Here is a 19,525-nt window from a genome sequence, read left to right on the forward strand (position 1 = left end):
CGCCAATGGGCGGCGGCCACGGCAGGGAACGCGCGGCGCGTGGGCTGGGGGCGGGGCAGGCAGGCTCTAGTAGCGGCGGCCGAGGGAGCAGGGGGCAGCCATGGGGGCGCGTGCCGTGGGCCGTCTCTGGTGGGGTAGGAGCTGCGGGCGGCGGGGCTGGGGGGGGCGGCGGCGGCGGGCCGCGGCTTCTCCCTTCCCAGGCCCTGCTGGGGGTGTGGGCCCGTCGTGGCGGGAGGGGGCTGGGCACCGGGCTGAGCGGCTGGCCGCCCGCTGGGGACGGGCTCGGAGCCGCCGTGTGCCCTTCTCCCGCTCGGGGAGGGGCGAGGGCTCTAGGCCGTGCGGGCCGGTCTCCAGGGTGGCCGGGGGCCGGTGACTCGCGGGGTGGGGGGGGCAGCGGTTGCCGGTTGGAGCCGCTGTGCGGCTTGCGGGGGGAGGGGAGGATGCGCCCAGCTCCGTCCCCGATTGCTCGGTGGGTTACCGAAACGCAGGTAGACGGCTTAAAGATCCCAGCAACAACACCAAAAGCTAAAGAAAGCGGTGCTTATATCTCACCCTAATAATAAAAAGGAACCGCTTTAATTTCCAGTTAGCGGTGATGTTTTACTTGCCTGGCTGTCTTGACCTGGGAGTTGGTGCTGTAAGGGCAGTAAGAAAGTAATGAGTGAAGACAAAAGGAGGAGTCCGTGGGGAATTGTACTTCCTCTTCCCCTCCCCCTGCTGCTGCTGGGTCTTCTGTGCGGAATAAATGGGTGAACAGGTTCACCAGTCCCTCTCGGACCCCTGTATAGAAATACCCAAGGTGCAGATGACACTGCACGGGGCTGAAAGGGGAAGGCTCTCGCTCACCCAGTGCCCGTGTGCAGGGATGAGCGATCTTCACACCGAGCTCTGCCGCAGAAGGCATGGGTATTTTAAGGAGGAAGTTCACAGGATCATCGTTATTATTCTGTAGCAAAAGTTTTTCTTTACAGCTCTTCAGCATTACAACTTGGTTTTTTGATGAAGACTGGTAATACCAGCATGGAGCTGCCTTAGTTGGTTTAACAATGTTCCTGTCTATCTAATTCATTTACACTAGAAAGCGACTTTTGAAATCAGATTATCTGATTTTTTTTCCTTAATAACAAGGGCAGATTTGCAATTTCCTGGCTTAGATGCTTGTAGAAAAATGATCTTTTTATTTACTGAAGATGAATTAAGCCTTGAATATTTCACTGCAGAAAGGAAAATTATGCTTCCAGTTTGTGAGTCATAGTTTTAAAAAAAATGTAGTACTACCTAATTAGGGTGATTTTGCCATGTTTGTGAGTTCTTTTTAGCAGGTGTTTTTGCATAAGCTAGAACTTCCATATTTGAAGTGACAGAAATGGCTGAGTGAACTCTGTTCGGCTTAGAATATATTCTGCCCCAGATATCTTTAGGTGATGCCAAACTATGCTGATTTCAATTTAATGGTCTCATTCCATCTAGAGAAGGGTTTCTGTCTTGAGAGTGGCTGTAACATTGAAGTAGCTTTTTACATCCTTGTTTTCTTACTCCACCCCAGTGGCAACTGGTACTGTAGGTCACTGTAACATGCTGTGACAGCCACGGATTGCCTTGGAAGTCAGTTGACCAGCACTGATGAAGTGTTGCTTGTGTGTGGGCATAATGAAGGGAGAGAGCCAACCTAATGTGTAAATCTGGTGGTGGAAACAAGCTAGGATCATCCCAAAAGAAAGGGATTGTGTCCTAGGGGTAGAAGGGGGGGAGTGATGTGATGGACAGGTCACAGGGTTGCAGTGTGGCAATTCAGTCCTGATCTCTGGTTGAGTAACCTGGAAGATGTTATTTCAGCTTCTGTCACCTGCAAAATAGGTTTAACAAAACTGGGGTTTTTTTGAGGAGGACTGATAAAGCGTAGGTGTTGCTGTGCAGTCTGTGTACCATGTGCCATAGAGTTTCTGCATCACTGAACTGTATCTTCCCCACACCTTCAGTCTTGAGAGAGAATGTACAGTTTCCTTTTCAAGTTATTAACTACTCATAGCAAAGCTATTTCTTGCCTAGTTCTGACTTCGATGTCTGAGCTCTTACTCCCCTCTCTGGTGCATTAAGAGAAGTCTTTTGCTATTTGTTAGAGATGTGTGTTGTCTTTCAAACCATCTCTCAATCTCTGACTAGGTAGAAGGAAGGATTACATGGATTTATGTGCAAAGTCTCAAGCAACAATAACATCCAGAAGTGACCACAAGTATGAGGTCTTTCTTAAGAGAAAGCAACTTCCTTGTACCTTTTAATGATTTATTTTTTTTTAGCATTCTAAGAGTGCTTCGCTTGTTAACCAGACAGATTTAGTTGTTCTCCAGTCTATTGCTAGAGAGATATATTAATGGTAGACCAAGATCCTCATGAGCAAGAATGAAGGAGCTCCTTACACTACCAGTGCATCAAGTGTTGGCCCTAAAATCAGTGTAGCTGTACTAAGTCTTGTTGGGACAGTCCTGCATTATGTAATCTTATCAAAGATGTGTCTGAGTGCCTGCTGTGCAAGAGGTGTGGGCAGTTGGCTTAGCAGTTCTCATGAGAAAGGAACTGAAATAAAATGTAGCTGATCATAGGGATCTGTGTGGAAATTCTGCTGATCTTGTACCAGTACTAGTTAGGGTAGCAGCTTTGACAAAATGTGCTCTGAGGCACCATAGCAGGATTGGCATAACTCCAGCTAGCCTTAGGCACAGAGAATATATTATATGATCCTGTGGAATCATGATTTAAGTGAGGATGGGAAGCATCTCTGTTGCTTTAACTTCCTTTTTTCTGGTCAAACTGGAATCCCTTTCCTTTTTTTTTTTTTTTTTTTTGCCTCCTGATTTTCAGAGGGTGGGGAGATGATTTAGCCATGGCAACAGGAGAATCATAAATGTTCTGCAGGAATGCTGATTGCTTTGCTTTTTGTTCTAGGCACAGTGAGCTGCACGTTATTCCTGGCAGTTAATGGTTTATATTCAGCCAGTGATGATGTGATAGAGCTAACACCAACTAACTTCAACAAGGAAGTCATTCAGAGTGAGAGCCTGTGGCTCGTGGAGTTCTATGCCCCATGGTAAGAATTACAGCTGTGTACTTGCTTGCTCTTGTCATGGAGGAGTAGCATACTAATCTGGTGCTGATCAGTCCGGGGTTTCATTCAGTTGGTGGTGGTACTGTTCTCAGTGTGATGGCCTTATGACTAGCAAAATAGCTGTAGTTGGGATTCCTGTTTTAAATATCCTCACCAGGGAAAAACGCAGGAATTGTCATGTGAAGAAGATAAGGGTTGATGGGTACAAGTTACTCCTGGGGAGATTCCGATTGTGAAAAACTTTCCGGTTGTGTCCAGTGAGAACAATCAACCGCTGGAATAATTCCCCCCCAGGGAAGTAGTGGATTCCCCAACACTGGACACTTAAGGTTCAGCTGGACAGGCTGCTGGGCCATTTTGTCTAGACAGTGCTTTTGCCATGAAAAGTTGGACCAGATGATCCTTGAGTTCCCTTCTGACCTGGTGTTCTGTAGTTCTATGGAAACCTTATATGTTATTTTACTACTTCATTTTTTCTACTGAAATTAGTATTAAAAATGACTGATCAAAGTGCAGTAGGGGAGAAGGCCCCGCACTTCTGGCTTTCTGAACCTGATTCTGCTGTAAAAGCAGCTGTAAAAGATCTGAATTCCTGCTTAGAATTTCTAGTTTTCAGTTGAGAAATACTGCATCTTAATTTAGCACCTGTATCTCCCATTGTGCTAATGTCCACAACATATTCCATCTTAGCACAAATCCTCTATGCTATTGCCATCCAAAGCTCCACATTCTGGAGAAGGGGGCCTTTCATTGCAACAGCCTGACTGTGTCTGGACTGAGAGGTTTAGGGGAAAGCTTGCTGTGCCTCTTCTAGTGTTATTGCAGCTTTATGGGCAACAGGAAGCTTTATTGAACAATGGCAATAAAGTGTAGAACAGCTATGTGTAAATTGGCAGCTCCTCTTTTCCTACAGACTTGTGAGGCTGTGATTATACACCAGTTGCCAGTCAACTGTTGGTCTTCTCCCCCATACGCCTCCAGGGGATGTTGTGCCACAAGTTCTTGCTAGTTAAGAAGTTACCTATACAATAATTTTTCCAGGCCTCATCACAGGGCAAATTTACCCTGCAACAAGCAGACTAGTGTGCAAATCTGGATTTTGGTGCTCACGTTTGTGTGTTAGGAAAGCCAGGTAGCTTTTGAGATGTCTGTGTTTATGTAATAATATGGAGAGTTTTTATTCAGAAGTCTGTGTGATGATGTGATGTCGTGGCATAGCCTCTTCTCCTCTTCATGAGTAGACCTTCAGTCTCTCAGTTTGCTGCAAGTGGCTGTTCTGTAATTGCAAACCCAACAAGGCTGTTCTGTACTTTGTGAAATAGTTATCAGATCTGAAAGTCAATTACTGTTTTGTTGTTTTGTTTGTGTTTTTTCTAAAAGGTGTGGTCATTGTCAAAGACTAACCCCTGAGTGGAAGAAAGCAGCGACAGCATTAAAAGTAAGTTTAACCTTTCAAATATGCTTGTGGCAGTAGATTGAGGAGAGTTTGGCTGTTTGTCATCTGCCTTGGGAATATGGAGGTAGGGTTTGGTCCCCAAAACCGTATCACTTGTCCAGCCAGAGAAGTGGCCAATCAGAGGCGCCTCAAGTCAGGATTTTTGCAGGGTTTTTTTTGTTGGTTTTTTTGGTTGGGTTTTTTTTGGGGTTTTTTTGTTGTTGTTGTTTTTTAAAAGAAGCCATTGAATTGTAGAGGAAGCAAGTCAATTCTGTCCCTGTGAATTCCCATTACTGTTTCCAGGGCTGTTTTTCACAGCACCAGAAGACATTAGAATCCAGCCATCCCCCAAAATAGCATGTTTCTCTTCTTCCTCGCTGTCCTGTCACCTGTGCCTGAAGTAAAAGAACAGCATGAATTGAATATATGAACACAGCTTTGTAAGCTGTTGGTGATGTGTATTTCTTTCGTTACAGAAGACTTGGTCATGTAGTGATTTACTGAAGTCTTGCCTATGTAAAATATATTCTCCTTCTTAAAAATAATAATAAAAAACCCAAACAAACGAAAAGAACCCCAAACAACTTAAAATGTAGTTTGTCAGGAGGAGGAAAGAAATGGACATATATGGTGTTCTGTAGTTTAACGCTTCTCAGGGGATAACACCTCTCTTCTGGTGACTGTTTTCTTACCCTCCTAATAACTCTGTCTCTTTCTGTCCAGCATGTACAGAGTATAAAATGTGTTAAATCATGGTAGAAGTTTTGTCTTAGTTTTTCTTTTTATTTCCACAGGGTGTAGTGAAAGTAGGTGCAGTAGATGCAGATAAGCATCAGTCCTTGGGTGGACAGTATGGAGTCAGAGGATTTCCAACTATCAAGATATTTGGAGCCAACAAAAACAAAGCAGAGGATTATCAGGGTAAATGTGATGCTCTTTCATGTGTTGCATGCCTGAAAAATTCTCTGAGTACAGTAATTATGGTAGCTGTTAATGCTGTTTTGTGTGATGTTTCCTTCCTGTCTAGTGCTTGTAGTAACTGAGACAGATGGGTGGGACTTGTTTGACCAAATTGTACATGTCTTAGTGTGGGCTAGCAGTCTAGGGACCTACCTTAAACTGGCCTTTTGATGCTTTAAACACTCATTTTGCTGTGTTGCAGGTGGCAGGACAAGTGATGCCATTGTCGATGCTGCTCTAAGTGCTCTTCGGTCCCTGGTGAAAGACCGTCTTAGTGGTAGAAGTGGAGGATATAGTTCTGGAAAACAGGTATTTGAGGGAATGTGTAGGTTTGTTTTCAACTGGAGGCTGTCCTGTACAGGAGATCAGGGCTTGTGTTCCTGACTGTTTACAGAACTGTTGAAGTTGGAAGGGACCTCTGGATGGTGTCTAGTCCAGACCCCTGCCCAGTGTAGGGTCAGCTGGAGCAGATTGATTGCTCAGGGCTTTGTCCCTTCAAGTTGTGAGTATCTCCAAGGCCTGAGACTTTACACAGACAGCACCTCTTTGGTCAGCCTGTTCCAGTATTTGACCACCCTCAGAGTAGAAAACTTCACTTATGTTTAAATGGAATTCGTGTATTTCAACTTATACCATTACTTTTTGTTCTGTCACTGGGCATTGCAGAGAAAAATCTGTCTTTGTTTTCTTTACTCCCCTCCTGTTGGGTATTTATATACATGGATAGGATCCACACTGAGGCTTCTCTCTTTCCAGCTGAGCAATGCCAGCTTTCTTAACCTCTCATTGAATGTCAGATGCTCAAAGCCCTTAATGAGCTTTGACCCTCAGCTGGACTTGCTTCAGTGTGTGTGTGCCTCTTATACTGGGCAGCCCAGAACTGGACCCAGCAGTCCAGGTGTTTGACATAGTCTGACTGAGCAGAAAGATCGCCTCCCCGGACCTGCTGGCAATTCTCTGCCTAAAGCAGTTCAGGAGGCTGTTGGCCGCCTTTGCCACAGGGGTGCATTGCTGGCTCATGTTCAGTTTGTCTACCAGGACCCCAGGTCCCTCTCTGAAAAGCTGCTTTCCAGTTAGTCAGTCCCCAGCATGTACTGGTACATTGGTGTTATTTATCCCCAGATGCAAGACTTTGCATCTTTCTTTGAATTTGGAGGTCCCCATTAGCCCCATTCTCCAACTGGTTGAAGTACCATTTGCCTAGTCCTAGTCTAAGCTACATGGATGAGGTTTTTTAGTTTGGTAGTGTTCTTCTGAAGTTGACTTGCTGGATATCACCCTGAAGGTAAATTGAAGAGATTCTGACTCCTACTACTGTTTCTAAATCATGGAGCGAGAACACTCCCAACACCCTCAGGTTGGCCAGGTAGAAGACCTGGGTGGATTGTACGCTGTAGTGTGTATTGCACTCACATGTTTGTTTTGTCTGGAAACTGGGGCACAGTGGGGTGGGGGGCGGGGGGTTGGAGAGCACTTTGTTCTTGAACAGATCAGAGCATGAAGGACTGAGGAAGTTTTCCCACATTATCTTGTTAGTTCTGATTTTTTTTTTAAGATAAGGTTCACTTTCTGTTTCTTGAAAGCGCTGTGGGAGTAGGCTGTGTTTATTGTCAGTTCTAAAATGGGAAAGTTGTATGACCTAGCATTGCCTATTTTGTATCTCATTCAAATAAAGACCATTTGGTACAACATGACACACAGGAGATGGCTTGTGTGGGAAACCAATTTTGGTTACTACTTATGTGGGGGTCTGTTTGTTTCTTACAGGGCCGAGAGAGTGGAGGTGGAGATAAGAAGGACGTGATTGAGCTGACTGATGACAGCTTTGATAAGAACGTCATAAATAGTGACGATGTGTGGATGGTGGAGTTTTATGCCCCATGGTGTGGGCACTGCAAAAAGTAAATGAGGTTTTTCTTTGACAATTCAATTCCCAGGAGTGCTTCTTTTTATGCTATACCCTTAATCCCCAAAGGGGACCTTGCATCAGAAATGGGATTTTCAGTAAGGTGTTCTAAAAAATCTGGGCTTCTCCTGCTCAGGGCACCTTGGTGCTGCTCTAGCTGCACTCCTCCTTAGTAAAATTCCCAGTTACCAGTGGAAATAAGATCCAGAAGCTATATTAGCCTTTTCATTCCTTCAGATGCAGGACTTCAGTCTCATTTGGAATAACCCTCCTAGTTGTCACTCTCTGCAGAGAACTTTTTTCCTGAGTAGAGTATGCTGCAAAATGTTGGAATGTGGTGTACTTTTGCTAGCTCTGAGAGCTGAAGAGCACTCATACTCTTTGTTTTTCAGCTTGGAGCCAGAATGGGCAGCTGCTGCCACTGAGGTGAAGGAACAAACAAAGGGAAAAGTAAAGCTGGCTGCAGTAGATGCAACAGTCAATCAGATGCTGGCAGGCCGATACGGGGTGAGTGTGCTCGGTAATGGTTACAATTTCGTTTCCATCTTCAGTAAGTCAGTGTTGTGGTTTAGCGCCAGCCAGCAGCTAAGCGCCACACAGCTGCTTGCTCACTCCCCTCTGGCACGATCAGGGAGAGAATCAGAAGAGTGAAAGTGAGGAAAACTTGTGGGCTGAGATAAAGACAGTTTAATAGGTAAAGCAAAAGCCGCACACACAAGCAAAGCAACACAAGGAATTCATTCAGCACTGTCCATGGGCAGGCAGGTGTTCAGCCATCTCCAGGAAAGCAGGGCTCCATCATGTGTTGTGGTTACTTGGGAAGACTAATGCCGTCACTCTGAACAGTCCCCCCTTCTTCCCCCAGCTTTACATGCTGAGCATGACGTCATATGGTATGGAATGTCCCTTTGGTCAGTTGGGGTCAGCTGTCCTGGCTGTGTCCCCTCCCAACTCCTTGTGCACCCCCAGCCTACTTGCTGCTGGGATGGTGTGAGAAGCAGAAAAGGCCTTGGCTCTGTGTGAGCACTGCTCAGCAGTAACGAAAACATCCCTGTGTTATGAACATTGTTTTCAGCACAAATCCAAAACATAGCCCCATACTAGCTACTACGAAGATGAATTCTACCCCAACTAAATCCAGCACATTCTTCACCCCTTATTCAATACTATTTACACCATGCTCAGGTACCACACTATCCAGTACAACCTCATTAACCACCACCCCCTTCCTATCCTTTGATGTGGTATACAGATATCATTCCCTTAGTCTATGGACCACCCCTATAAAATGTCTCTTAAATGTCCACAGATACTGCGTTTATTTAGTCCATGACAAAGCCAACGCAGTAGATTTCCCTTTAATGCTTACTGAACTGCTCCCTAATCTGGTACCACTTAAATGTTTTGTGCTAAAAATAATGTGAAGTGACACATACCACTTTTCCACAAATAATTTATTCCTGAATGTCAGTAACAATATAAATAAATGGGGTGAGGGGAAAGGAATTAATCTGGATGTTGCTGATGAAACAGGCTTTTTATTTCCATAAGGTCTTGTATAGCTTTATCATCTGAAATGAGAGGTCTGTCTTTTCAGGCTGTTTATATGCTGGCTGAGCATCTCCAGAACACACATGTACCTACCTGTACATCTTGGAGCCATTTATCAGGGATCAATCCAACAATTTAGCTGCCCAGATCAGCTATGCTGTGGGCCCAAAGTGAACTGATATTCTTTAATTTTTAATAAGAGTACAGGGAGCTTACAGTGTGCTGCTTTGTGCACATCGCTGGCATGTTGTACATGTGCATGTGGCTGGCAGTCAGCAGGAAGACTGAACAAGTTTTGCTGGAGGTGCAGCAGAGGGAGCTTAAGGTCCATTTGTTGCCATGTAGGCACAGTGCTGTCTCGGGAAAATAATGTCTTAAGAAATACAATGAGTCAAGATGGTCTTCTAGGTACTTAAGCCTGCAGTGCTTGGTGCATCTAAACTGAGATGAAACTATGGCTGATTCATCAGGCATAAAACTTGAAACAGTGTTTTAGCATATGTTAGCCTTGTTTTGAATTGTTGCACAAGTAGGAAGCTACAAAATTGGTCCAGTTCGGTCATAACATGCTGTGAGACTTGACTGATGTAGATGTTAAATCTCTTCCCTTTCTCTTAATCTAGAACACATTAGAGTAGCTAATAACTTCCACCGTAAATAATCAGATTTTGAGTTGATGACTTAAACTTGTCTTGCAGATTCGTGGATTTCCGACAATTAAAATCTTCCAGAAAGGAGAAGACCCTGTTGATTATGATGGTAGCAGAACTAGATCTGATATAATTGCTCGTGCTCTGGATCTATTTTCAGATAATGCCCCACCGCCTGAGCTCCTGGAGGTACCTCTACATCAGTTTCTCACATTGCTTTTCTGTCATATCCTTCGCAGCAGCTTTTACAGGACTATATTCATTGTAAATAAAACAGCCTAAGTGTGCTGCTTGCATACTGTTTTGCAGCAGAATGTCAAGAATGACAAGTCTGATCATTCAGCTTTCTGTTATTTAATTTTTACTGTGAATTTGTTGACTGAAAGATTTATCAGAATTGATGCAGTGAAGGCACTGACTGGATGGTACCAGGGTGTCTGAGTCCTCTTGAGGAGTGAGTGAAAAAGTTGGGTTCTGTGCCTCATCTTTTTTCTTACAAGAGGGCAGGGTTTTGTCATTTGTAAGCTGTCCACTAGAAGTTGCTTCATGACTGATCTTGCTTTTTTGTCCAAAAAACCCTCCACTCTCTGTGTGGTGACTTCTAGTTTCAGCTTGGCGTTGGTGGATTTGAAGTAGTGATCAGTTGTCTTTAAAGTGGGGTGCATGCAACACAATCCATTGGTGTGCAGGAAGAAAGAAACTGTACCATTAATATTCTTTTCTATTTATTTTAAAATGGTGTTTATTTCATCTTTGTCATCCTTTTAAAATGTCTATTTTCTGTATGCTTTATAATGTACATAACACTAGTACATGTGTATATAATTGATACACATATATTGGGGCTGCGTACTTAGAAATTTTTTTACTGGTAGCAGTGCACAATCAAAGTTTGGAGATCACTGATGTAGATAAATGGCTTGCTTCCTTTTTAAGGTAGATCACACAAAACATACTGCTCTCTTAATGTTGATTAAATGTCCTCATCTTCAAGTGCTGCACCCTGCTGGCTCTCCTTATGCTAGCAGTACCATGAATGAAACCTACAGGTTTCATATGCATAGGTCTGGGGTGCTGTTTCCAGCCCTGGTCCAAGGACAGTGACTTTGAGCAAGAAGTAACATCTTTCTGTGCTCTCTGTAAGCTTACTTGACTGCTTACTTTCCTGTTGCTGCAAGTCTCAGCAGAAGACTTTGTGAACTCTTTTATTTAGTCTTGTGTTGGGGGGACCAGTAAAGTGGGAGAGGCTTGTAAGCTGTTGTGTCAAGTTGTTTCTGTGCTTATTACCTTGTAATATGGAGTTGATAGGCTGTTGGAGGAAAGTGCAGTCACAGCTGGGTAACCAAGTCTTACCCTTACTGACTTTCTGCTGCTTTCTTCTAGATAATTAGTGAAGATGTTCTGAAGAGTACCTGTGATGCTCATCAGCTCTGCATCATTTCTGTCCTGCCTCATATTCTGGACACAGGTATATATAGAAGCAAGCAGATTTCTGTATGAATGTGTCGCTTAAAGCATGTAGTTGTGTTTAACTTGTCCAATTCTGTCTAACAAACAGGAGCTTCAGGGAGGAATTCTTACCTGGATGTCATGTTAAAAATGGCTGAAAAATACAAAAAGAAAATGTGGGGGTAAGTGTCATTGAAGACAGGTTGTCTTGGAAAAGATGTGAGCGTTTTTAGAGGTAGCAGGATAGAATTTGTATGATATTGATTTATCTGCAGATAAGAGTTGTTCCTTGTTCAGGATAGTATATCTTGATATTTCACTAACTACTGCAGGAGGGGATGTTGTGGCTTTAGAATAAACTGCTGATTTCTTTTTTCATTTCATCCACCTTGTTTACAAGTGGTATCTAAGCGCTAATGAAATCAAACTAAGCATCTTTTACTCTTGTCCTGAATGCCAGTATAACTATTGAATTCTCAAAAAAAAAAAGTAGCAGTTTACTAACAGATTTAATCATGTTTTCATCTGCTTTCAAAGAAGCAGGCCAGCAGGTGTTGCCTTTCCTCTTCCTCCTCTCAAGTGGAGGTTAGAATCTCTGGGAAGTGAGGGTTGTTCTGACGCACTGACTGCTGTGAAAAGAAGGCAAAATGGCATTAAAGCCCGTTGAAGGGGGGAATGTTGAGATTGGCCGATTCCAGAGGTTCCTCAGGGGACTTGTTAAGGGTTAGAGGAACTGAGATCTGACCAGTGAGGAACTAATACTGAGTGAAATATTGGTCTTGCAGTCTTTGGCCAGAAATCCTCTACAGTGGGATTTGAGCAGTGCTTTGTCTTGTTTGGATCTGTGACTTGAGCTATTTTAAACCTTGCTTAATGTAAGCTAAAGTGCAGCTATTTGTTCGTGTTGGTAACATAGGTTTTTTCCCCTGGACTATCATAGAATCACAGAATGGTTTGGGTTGGAAGGGACCTTAAAGATCATCTAGTTCCAACCCCCCTGCTGCGGGCAGGGACACCCTCCACTGTCTTTCCTGGTTAGCTCTTCTGATCCAGCTTTCGGTGGCTGTGAGTGTGGGGCTGGCCCAGAGGTGCTGTTCAGGCAGTGCTTTCTTCTGCTACATGGTTTGAGATTGGTATCCTGCTATTCCTTGCTGAGTTCAGTAACATTTGATGCTATCAAGGGCAGTTCAGAGCCCAGCTTGAACTCTGCAGGGTTGCAGAATATGTGTGATGATAATGATTGTAGTGCTTATCCTAAGTATTCATTTTCTATTTTATCTTTTCCTTAAGGTGGCTGTGGACAGAAGCAGGTGCTCAGTCAGATCTTGAGAGTTCTTTGGGGATTGGAGGCTTTGGGTATCCAGCAATGGCAGCCATTAATGCTCGGAAGATGAAATTTGCCCTTTTGAAAGGATCATTCAGTGAGCAAGGGATTAATGAGTTTCTCAGGTATGAAATCTTCATAAGTGACTTCCAATCTTTCTGGGGCTTTGACTCTTTAGACCAAAATAAGGCTCTCTTGGATCAGACAAGACTAGCACATTAAGAGAATTAAGATGATGAGCATTCTCTGGAGTAAGGGAATGATTTCAGTGAGGATTGCAACTAATAAAGCAGTGTCTGCCTTTTTGTGATGGATAGAATCAAGAAGTTGGACATCTAGACTTAAATGGTAGTTTTAGCACAACTTTTGAAAAGTTTGAAAACACAAGTGAGCTTTGGTCTTGAAAAATTCTGGTTCTCTGGTAACCCAAGAGATCAATGGGATTGGTAATCAATACTATTTAATTCAAATGGTGTGTTCTGATTAGTAATTGTAAAGTTCTTGGTTTGGGAATCTAAATGGATGCTGTTGAGGTTCTGTATGTTGCTTTTCATCTTTCTGGTTTGGTCTGGTCCTGTCTTCCCCTTTGCCATTCCCCTGGCATTTCATAAACTGAGTGGGGGAGCTGAAGCAATCCATCCAAAAAGTCATAGCGCTCTGCTCAGCTCGGGTTCCCTGAAACCACCTCTTGCGTAGCTGGGCAAGAGCAAGTGCTGAGAAGAATTAAATGGGAAAAGAAAATAGGGAAGAGGACAGAAAACGGCAGCAGCACTGAAACAGCATCTTAAACTGTTACTCAAGCACGGTCAAAGTGAAAATTCTGCTTCTGGGTAAAACACCAGCTGCCATAAAGTGTGTAAGAGCCTTTGAGAACTTGCATTTGCAGTGTTATTTCCATGTCCTTGCTTGGAGAATGACAGAGGACAGTCAGAATTGCAAAAGGAAATGCAAGTGTGTCTCCCCACCTCGCCATTAATTAAACCCTCTTCCTGCTGGATTAATGGAAACAGTGCTATACTGTCTACCTGTCTAAGTGATCAAACTTTCTTCTTAATGCCAAAAAGGGAATATTCTCAGCCCATCAAGTAAAATACAGCATTCGGATGTAAGAAGAGTAATACCAGACAGTTTGAAGTAGTGCATGTGAGAGAAATGTCTGCCTTTCTCACACATGGCAAATTTTCTTAGCTTATAAAATCCATCTTAGTGAAGCCTCTCCTTGTGAGGGTGGATGGTGCTTCCAGGACACAACAGCAATTGGTAGGTGTTGTCTTACTACAAAGCAGTACTTGCTGGAATAATCTCTTGCTTGACACTTCAGCTGAGCTGTACTGCCTAGAGAAAGTAGTACAGTCGCAGTTGCTGTAGCTGGCTGTTAGCTTGCTGTATGCAGCTTTTGTAATCTACTAGGCAGTCTCAACAGTGGTGACAAAAGTAAGGAAACAAGCACTGTGAAGAGCATAAAAATTACAGACTCTGCCTAGGGAGCAATGCTTAGTCTTATTTGCCTCTGAAAGAATGCAAAGGGATTAGCTCTTCAGGATTTTAATGTTAGGCTTTTTGAGCAAGCCTAACTAGCAAGTGCAAGATGGGGGTGTCTCAAAGCAGAACTGGTTACCTCGCTGTACGCTCTGTAACCTGTGGAGGCTTAGAGTCTGCTAAAGAAATCACTAGCCATTTCAAGTAATGGTTGCAGGTGATTTCTGAAATAGAATTGTAGACTCCTCTTGGAGTTGCCTCAAGTGATACATAACATACTGTTAAAGGGGCTGTTTGTTCATGAGTGTTACAAGGGGTGCTGCTGAAATATGAAGCAGTGTAGCTCACATAGTTTCTCTCTTTGGATACAGTTGTAAATTCACAATGCTGCTTTAAGGGCTCTTTTTAATTTTCTCCTTCTCAACTAGAAAAGCTTTTTCTCCCAGTTTAGATTTGCTTCAAGAGATGCAAGCAGATTTCAAAGTTAACTTCCTTTTATCTGAAGCAAGCCCTGTTCCACATGGATGGAAACTGGAGAAATTAATTTTTACTTTTTTTTTCCTCAGGGAACTGTCTGTTGGTCGTGGCTCTACAGCACCGGTGGGTGGTGGAGCTTTCCCTAAAATTCATTCAGTTGAACCTTGGGATGGCAAAGATGGTGAGGTAAGAGCACTTGTAGAGATGGAGTACCTATGACTTGCTAGGTTCAGAAGTGACTGGATAGAGTAACTAAGAACTGGCAATGTGAAAATTCTTGTTCTTCAGAGATCGTGGCAAGCTGTGGTGATGGTTTCTCATTATGTAAATTTTGCCACCAGACCAAACACCAGATTTGTTGTCTGACACTGTGGACAGTTACTGCTCCTGCCTAGCTGTTAGGATGTAATCTGAAAGTTGAATCCCTTGAGGCTGAAACGTTATTCTCCATGCTGAGTAAGGGAGGTGGTAGTGTGTGCATTCAAGGCCTGAATGTTTGTGGAGACTTTGGTTCTGCAGTATGCTGACCTTAACATCAAAGTCTTAATGTCAGAGAGTTTGTAAGGTAAAGCCTGTGTACTAACACAGTGATTGAGTATGTTCTTAAGGTTCAACATTGCTGTAAAAAAACAAAGTTACTATAATCCTTTGATCTACTTCAGATGGGATTAAAATACAGAATATAGTAGCAGCTTTGTTACATAGTTTATCTGTATTTGTCTTTATCTGGAGTATTTTTATTAATAGAAAACAACCTTGTAGTCTAAACTCTGATCATTTGTTCTGTGCTTAGTACACTTTGAGTTTTTATGAATGAAAGATGACAGATGGGAGCTTTATTCTCAGGATGAAGTAAACATCTTCCAAAGTCAGTGATGTCCAGGGTTAAGCGCTTCTAAATGTGTGCTCAAAACCTTCCCTTTTTCACAGCTTCCAGTTGAAGATGATATTGATCTTAGTGATGTGGATCTGGATGACTGGGATAAAGATGAGCTGTGAGATCTTCAGGAAACTTCTTTTCTTGGGAGAGTTTGTGCAGCAGTTTGCAGCCTGGTTCACAATCAGACGGATATTCCCGTGGCCTTTTTATGGAGAAATAGCACGTGACACACTGTGCTATCTGATGCACTGCAGCAGTGAACTGTACACATCTCAAGAAAACATTGCAGAAATTCTATGAATTGTCATAACCAGTAAACTTGATTGTATTCTGTGTAACAAATATTTTGAGGACAACATGGATATTTCTTTGGAACATCTTGGGTTTTATTTTGTTGATAGTGTGCTGTTTGAGTGTTACGGGAGGCTGTTAGTGTAACCAATTTTAAATGTGATATTTTTTTCATGGAGGTGGAACCTGGTCAGCTTCTGTTTCAATTAAAGAATAAATCAGAATATTTTTGACACACAGTGTTAGTCTTGTATAGAGTAACAAAGGTGCCCATGATAAAAGGTATCTTATTTTGGATGACTCTTGAAAAATGAACTGTAGAATAGGGAGGCCACTGCAGAGGGGGAGTCCTAAACCACCCCCTTGCTGTGAACGATCTTGACAGTTTGGCCCAAAGCCTGATTAGACAGACAATCTTGGTTTAAATGCTCTTTAGTCTTCCTTTTCCTATTCCTTCTCAGGGGCTTTCTCTTTTTGTGCCAGACTTTGTAAGATCATTAATGCAACAGAAGAGGGGTTGCTGCTGCAGTGGGAGACACCGGGAGCTGTTGGTCTTTTCCCCAGGATGAGCAGTGAAGCTAATCCCCATTTTAGGGCATGAGGATTTCCAGGTGCTAACAGAAAAACACCACGGTGCTGTCTCCAGTGAATTGGATCTAATATCTCTTCATTTTCCATCTGGCACTGTTTTGATTTGAAATTGCTATTTCCTTGGAAGGGGAATTGGGAATAGGGATGGTTGCTGCTGCTTTTTTAGTAAATATACCATTATTTTATTGCTCTCCATGTCTTGTGTATCAAGGTCTAGTGAAGTGATCAGCTTGTTTATAAATAAGGAATGAAAGAACTGAAATTTCCCCTCCTTTCAAGGAAATAAATTCGGATATTTGTCATCTGGTGTTGGTAAGAGATCACCTATAGCTCATCCCTATGGAAGGCGGTGTAAGAACCATCAGTAACCAACCGCAACTTGACTGCTGATGTGGTGCAGGAAATGCGCTCCTGCTCTAACTCCTCCCAGCAGATGAGATCTAATGGAACTGTTCTTACTGAAATGTCTTCACAAAAACTAAACTTACGAGTACTTGGGACTGTAAGTCACACTACAGTAAGTTGCGCAGCAGTTTTGAGGATCTTTCTTCTTTAGCTTTTTTTTTAATTAAAAAGAAACCTTTGGGTTCTGCTCTGATGCTTTTGACTTTTCTGGGGTTTTTTGTTTGCTTTGTTAGAAAAACAGGACTGTGCACATCTAGTAGATCCATTAGCCACCACACACTTTTTAAATGGTTTTATTTCAAGTCCAGTAGATATTCCATCTTTGTAACTTACCAAAAAAAAAATAAATACTACCATAGTACCTTCTGCCTCTGAAATATGTTTTTGTAAAACTATGAACAAGAGATGCTTATATTGAAGTCACTGTAAAAATTACTGGAAGTGGTAGGAAGATGCTATACAATTATCCTGCTACAGCATCTGCATTTTAATTTTACTTTGAGCAGCTAAAGATTGTTTTCCTGTAACATTAGGGTCTTGAAAATCAATAGATGAAGCTTGAGCAATTTTTCTTTAACTGCAGTCAAGAAGACTGAGGTCAATCTTGAAATAGACGTAAGGATAGTAGTCTTGGTTACTCAGTTGTAAACCAGGGATGTCCATGCCAGGCTGCAAAGGGAAACAGTATGACTTTAGTACCAGTAAACAAACTGTTGCACAGTTCCAAGCTACAGTGGATTGCTTTTTGTGTTTGTGTTCCAGGGGTGGAATGGAGTTTTGTATTTGCTGTGCTTAAGATGAGGGATTTACCAGTGAGGATCTGGTGTTTGCCTGGTGTTTTCAGGCTGCCTCTTGCAGTCAGCATTGAGAATTCATGCTCAGCTGCAACTTTATGAACATGTAGCATTTTTGTGTGCTTCAGCTGAAGAAAAATTAACTTTCTCCCTTCAAGCACTGGGAATCTTATGCTTGCTGCTTTAGGCTGTTTTAATGCTTGCTGATTTATCCCAAATCATTTGTGCATTCAAGATGGGGGAGGGAGAAAGCAAGTACTGTTGCTTGCTGAAGGCCTAGGTTGAGGTATTTAGTCAATGACAGCCTTTTACAGGGATGGAGGTGTCAGTCCTGATGTTTATTCTGAATTCATTTTTCTTGTGTGTGTTGATCTGAATATTTATAGAAGACTTGAAGCTTTTTATCTAGAGGAACTGACATAATTGACCAGACCTGTTTCAGTCCAGTAGCTGTAAACATCAGATGCTTCAACAGAAAATGTAAGCAATCTCTATGCATCTCCATCATAATCTCAGCCTACCTGTCACCCTAATCCAGGGATTAGAGCTGTAGCTAGGGATTCACAGATTGGTAGGAGTTGGAAGGGACCTCTAGAGATCAGCTAGTCCAACCCCCCTAGCACTGCAAGGTGTAAGTTGTTTGCTCTGAGCCCTGGACTGTGACAGTGTTCATTTGGCTAAACCAAGACAAGCTGCAGCCTGTGCAGTCACGGTTCACATACATACATCCATTATACTTGCTGCTGCAACTTCATCCAGGTGTTTGAAGACCACGTTTAGGACGTCTCTCAGGCGTTTTACAGACTTCCTGTTTGGCTGCAGTAGCATTGCTTGGAAATTCACTGGGAGGCCATACCTTGAACACAACAATGCGCACGGTCACCTGCTGGGCAGGGGCACACCTTTCCACTCCTGCCCTTCTCCCTTGTCAGTCTCCTGGCGCGCTAGCTGCGTGTGAGTTGCAGAAACAATTGCAGTGGTGGTGTGCTGCTGCTTTATCTGAAAGCATTTTATTTTTGAAGCCAAATGTCAACTAGTGTCTTTCTGTTTTCTGCTTCCCTGTAAGTGCCCCCAAAGAACTGTTTTTCATCAACTTTGTATATCACCTTTTTTGTGGTCATCTGTATTGTCTCTGTGAGCTGCTGGAGCATGTAGGGCATGTTCCCTCCCATGAAGGAATTGCCCCAGGAAGAGTGCTGTACATTTTGACTTCTACAGGAATCTCTGCTGGCACTACATGTTTACCCACTTACCTCAGAACAGATTCAACAAAAACTCTTAAGGCTTTCACGTGAATCCAAGCCACAAATGCTTCACTGAAGTTCACTTTCAGCCAGCGCAGTAACGGGCCCTGTGAGAACAGATGCGGCAGTATTGTGATCCCCTCACTGTGTGAGGTGGCTCCACAGCTAACATGAGTGAGCCATCAAGGGCTGCTAAGATAGAATCATAGAACGGTTTGGGTTGGAAGGGACCTTTAAAGATCATCTAGTTCCAACCCCCCTGCCATGAGCAGGGACATCCTCCACTAGACCAGGTTGCCCAAAGCCCCGTCCAGCCTGGCCTTGAACACTTCAGGGAGGGGTTATTCACAATTTCTCTGGGTAACTCGTTCCTGTGTCTCACCACCCTCACAGGGAGAATTTCTTCCTAACATCTAATCTAAATCTACGTTCTTTTAGTTTAAACCCATTCCCCTTGTCTTGTCACTCCATACCCTGATAAACAGTCCCTCACCAGCTTTCCTGTAGGCCCCTTCAGGTACTGGAAGGCTGCAGTAAGGTCTCCCCAGAGCCTTCTTTTCTCCAGGCTGAACAACCCCAACTCTCTCAGCCTGTCCTCATAGGAGAGGTGCTCCAGCCCTTTGATCATCTTCTGCCTGATACTCCTCAGGCAGTCTGTTAGTGGCGCCCAGTTTATCAGAAACTCAAGTGACCTCGGGCAAATTGTGTTATGTATCCCAAGCCTCGGTTTTCTGGGCTAAATGGAGCTCACAGGACTCTGTTGCAACCATAAAGCCATTTCTGAGTGAGAGGAGCTTAGGCATGCCAGTAGCAACAGCTGTCATTACATAGGCCATCAACTTGATGTGCTACTTACATATTGTTGTTTCTTATCGGAAGCTAATTTCATCAGCTCTTCCTTTTCGCATTTCAGTTCTTTCTCATCAAAATAAAATTCTCGAACCATGAACCTACAATTGAATGACATTTGTTCTCACAAGCCATAG

The 19,525-nt window shown here is 43.2% G+C and overlaps 2 protein-coding genes across 4 annotated transcripts in view; one reads left to right on the top strand and one right to left on the bottom strand.

Annotated features, from left to right (window-relative positions):
- Nucleotides 1–16,862, top strand: PDIA6 (protein disulfide isomerase family A member 6). Its single transcript, XM_075750629.1, has 13 exons — nt 1–134; nt 2,944–3,085; nt 4,484–4,541; nt 5,333–5,459; nt 5,701–5,807; nt 7,266–7,399; nt 7,797–7,911; nt 9,654–9,794; nt 10,989–11,073; nt 11,164–11,236; nt 12,345–12,503; nt 14,424–14,520; nt 15,265–16,862. The coding sequence occupies exons 1-13, from the start codon at nt 101–103 to the stop codon at nt 15,331–15,333; spliced, it is 1,341 nt and encodes a 446-aa protein (XP_075606744.1). The 5' UTR covers nt 1–100; the 3' UTR covers nt 15,334–16,862.
- Nucleotides 16,779–19,525, bottom strand: part of ATP6V1C2 (ATPase H+ transporting V1 subunit C2) — a 21,061-nt gene continuing 18,314 nt past the window's right edge. For all 3 annotated transcript variants that reach the window (XM_075750630.1, XM_075750632.1, XM_075750631.1), the window contains exons 10-13: nt 19,396–19,489; nt 18,549–18,646; nt 18,022–18,151; nt 16,779–17,170 (exon numbers count right to left, since the gene is read on the bottom strand). In XM_075750630.1, coding sequence (XP_075606745.1) covers nt 17,075–17,170; nt 18,022–18,151; nt 18,549–18,646; nt 19,396–19,489 — 418 coding nt within the window. In that variant the 3' untranslated portion in view covers nt 16,779–17,074. The remainder of the gene's footprint in view (nt 17,171–18,021; nt 18,152–18,548; nt 18,647–19,395; nt 19,490–19,525) is intronic.

This window comes from Balearica regulorum, chromosome 3 (assembly GCF_011004875.1).
Source record: "Balearica regulorum gibbericeps isolate bBalReg1 chromosome 3, bBalReg1.pri, whole genome shotgun sequence".
NCBI classification, from domain to species: Eukaryota; Metazoa; Chordata; class Aves; order Gruiformes; family Gruidae; genus Balearica; species Balearica regulorum.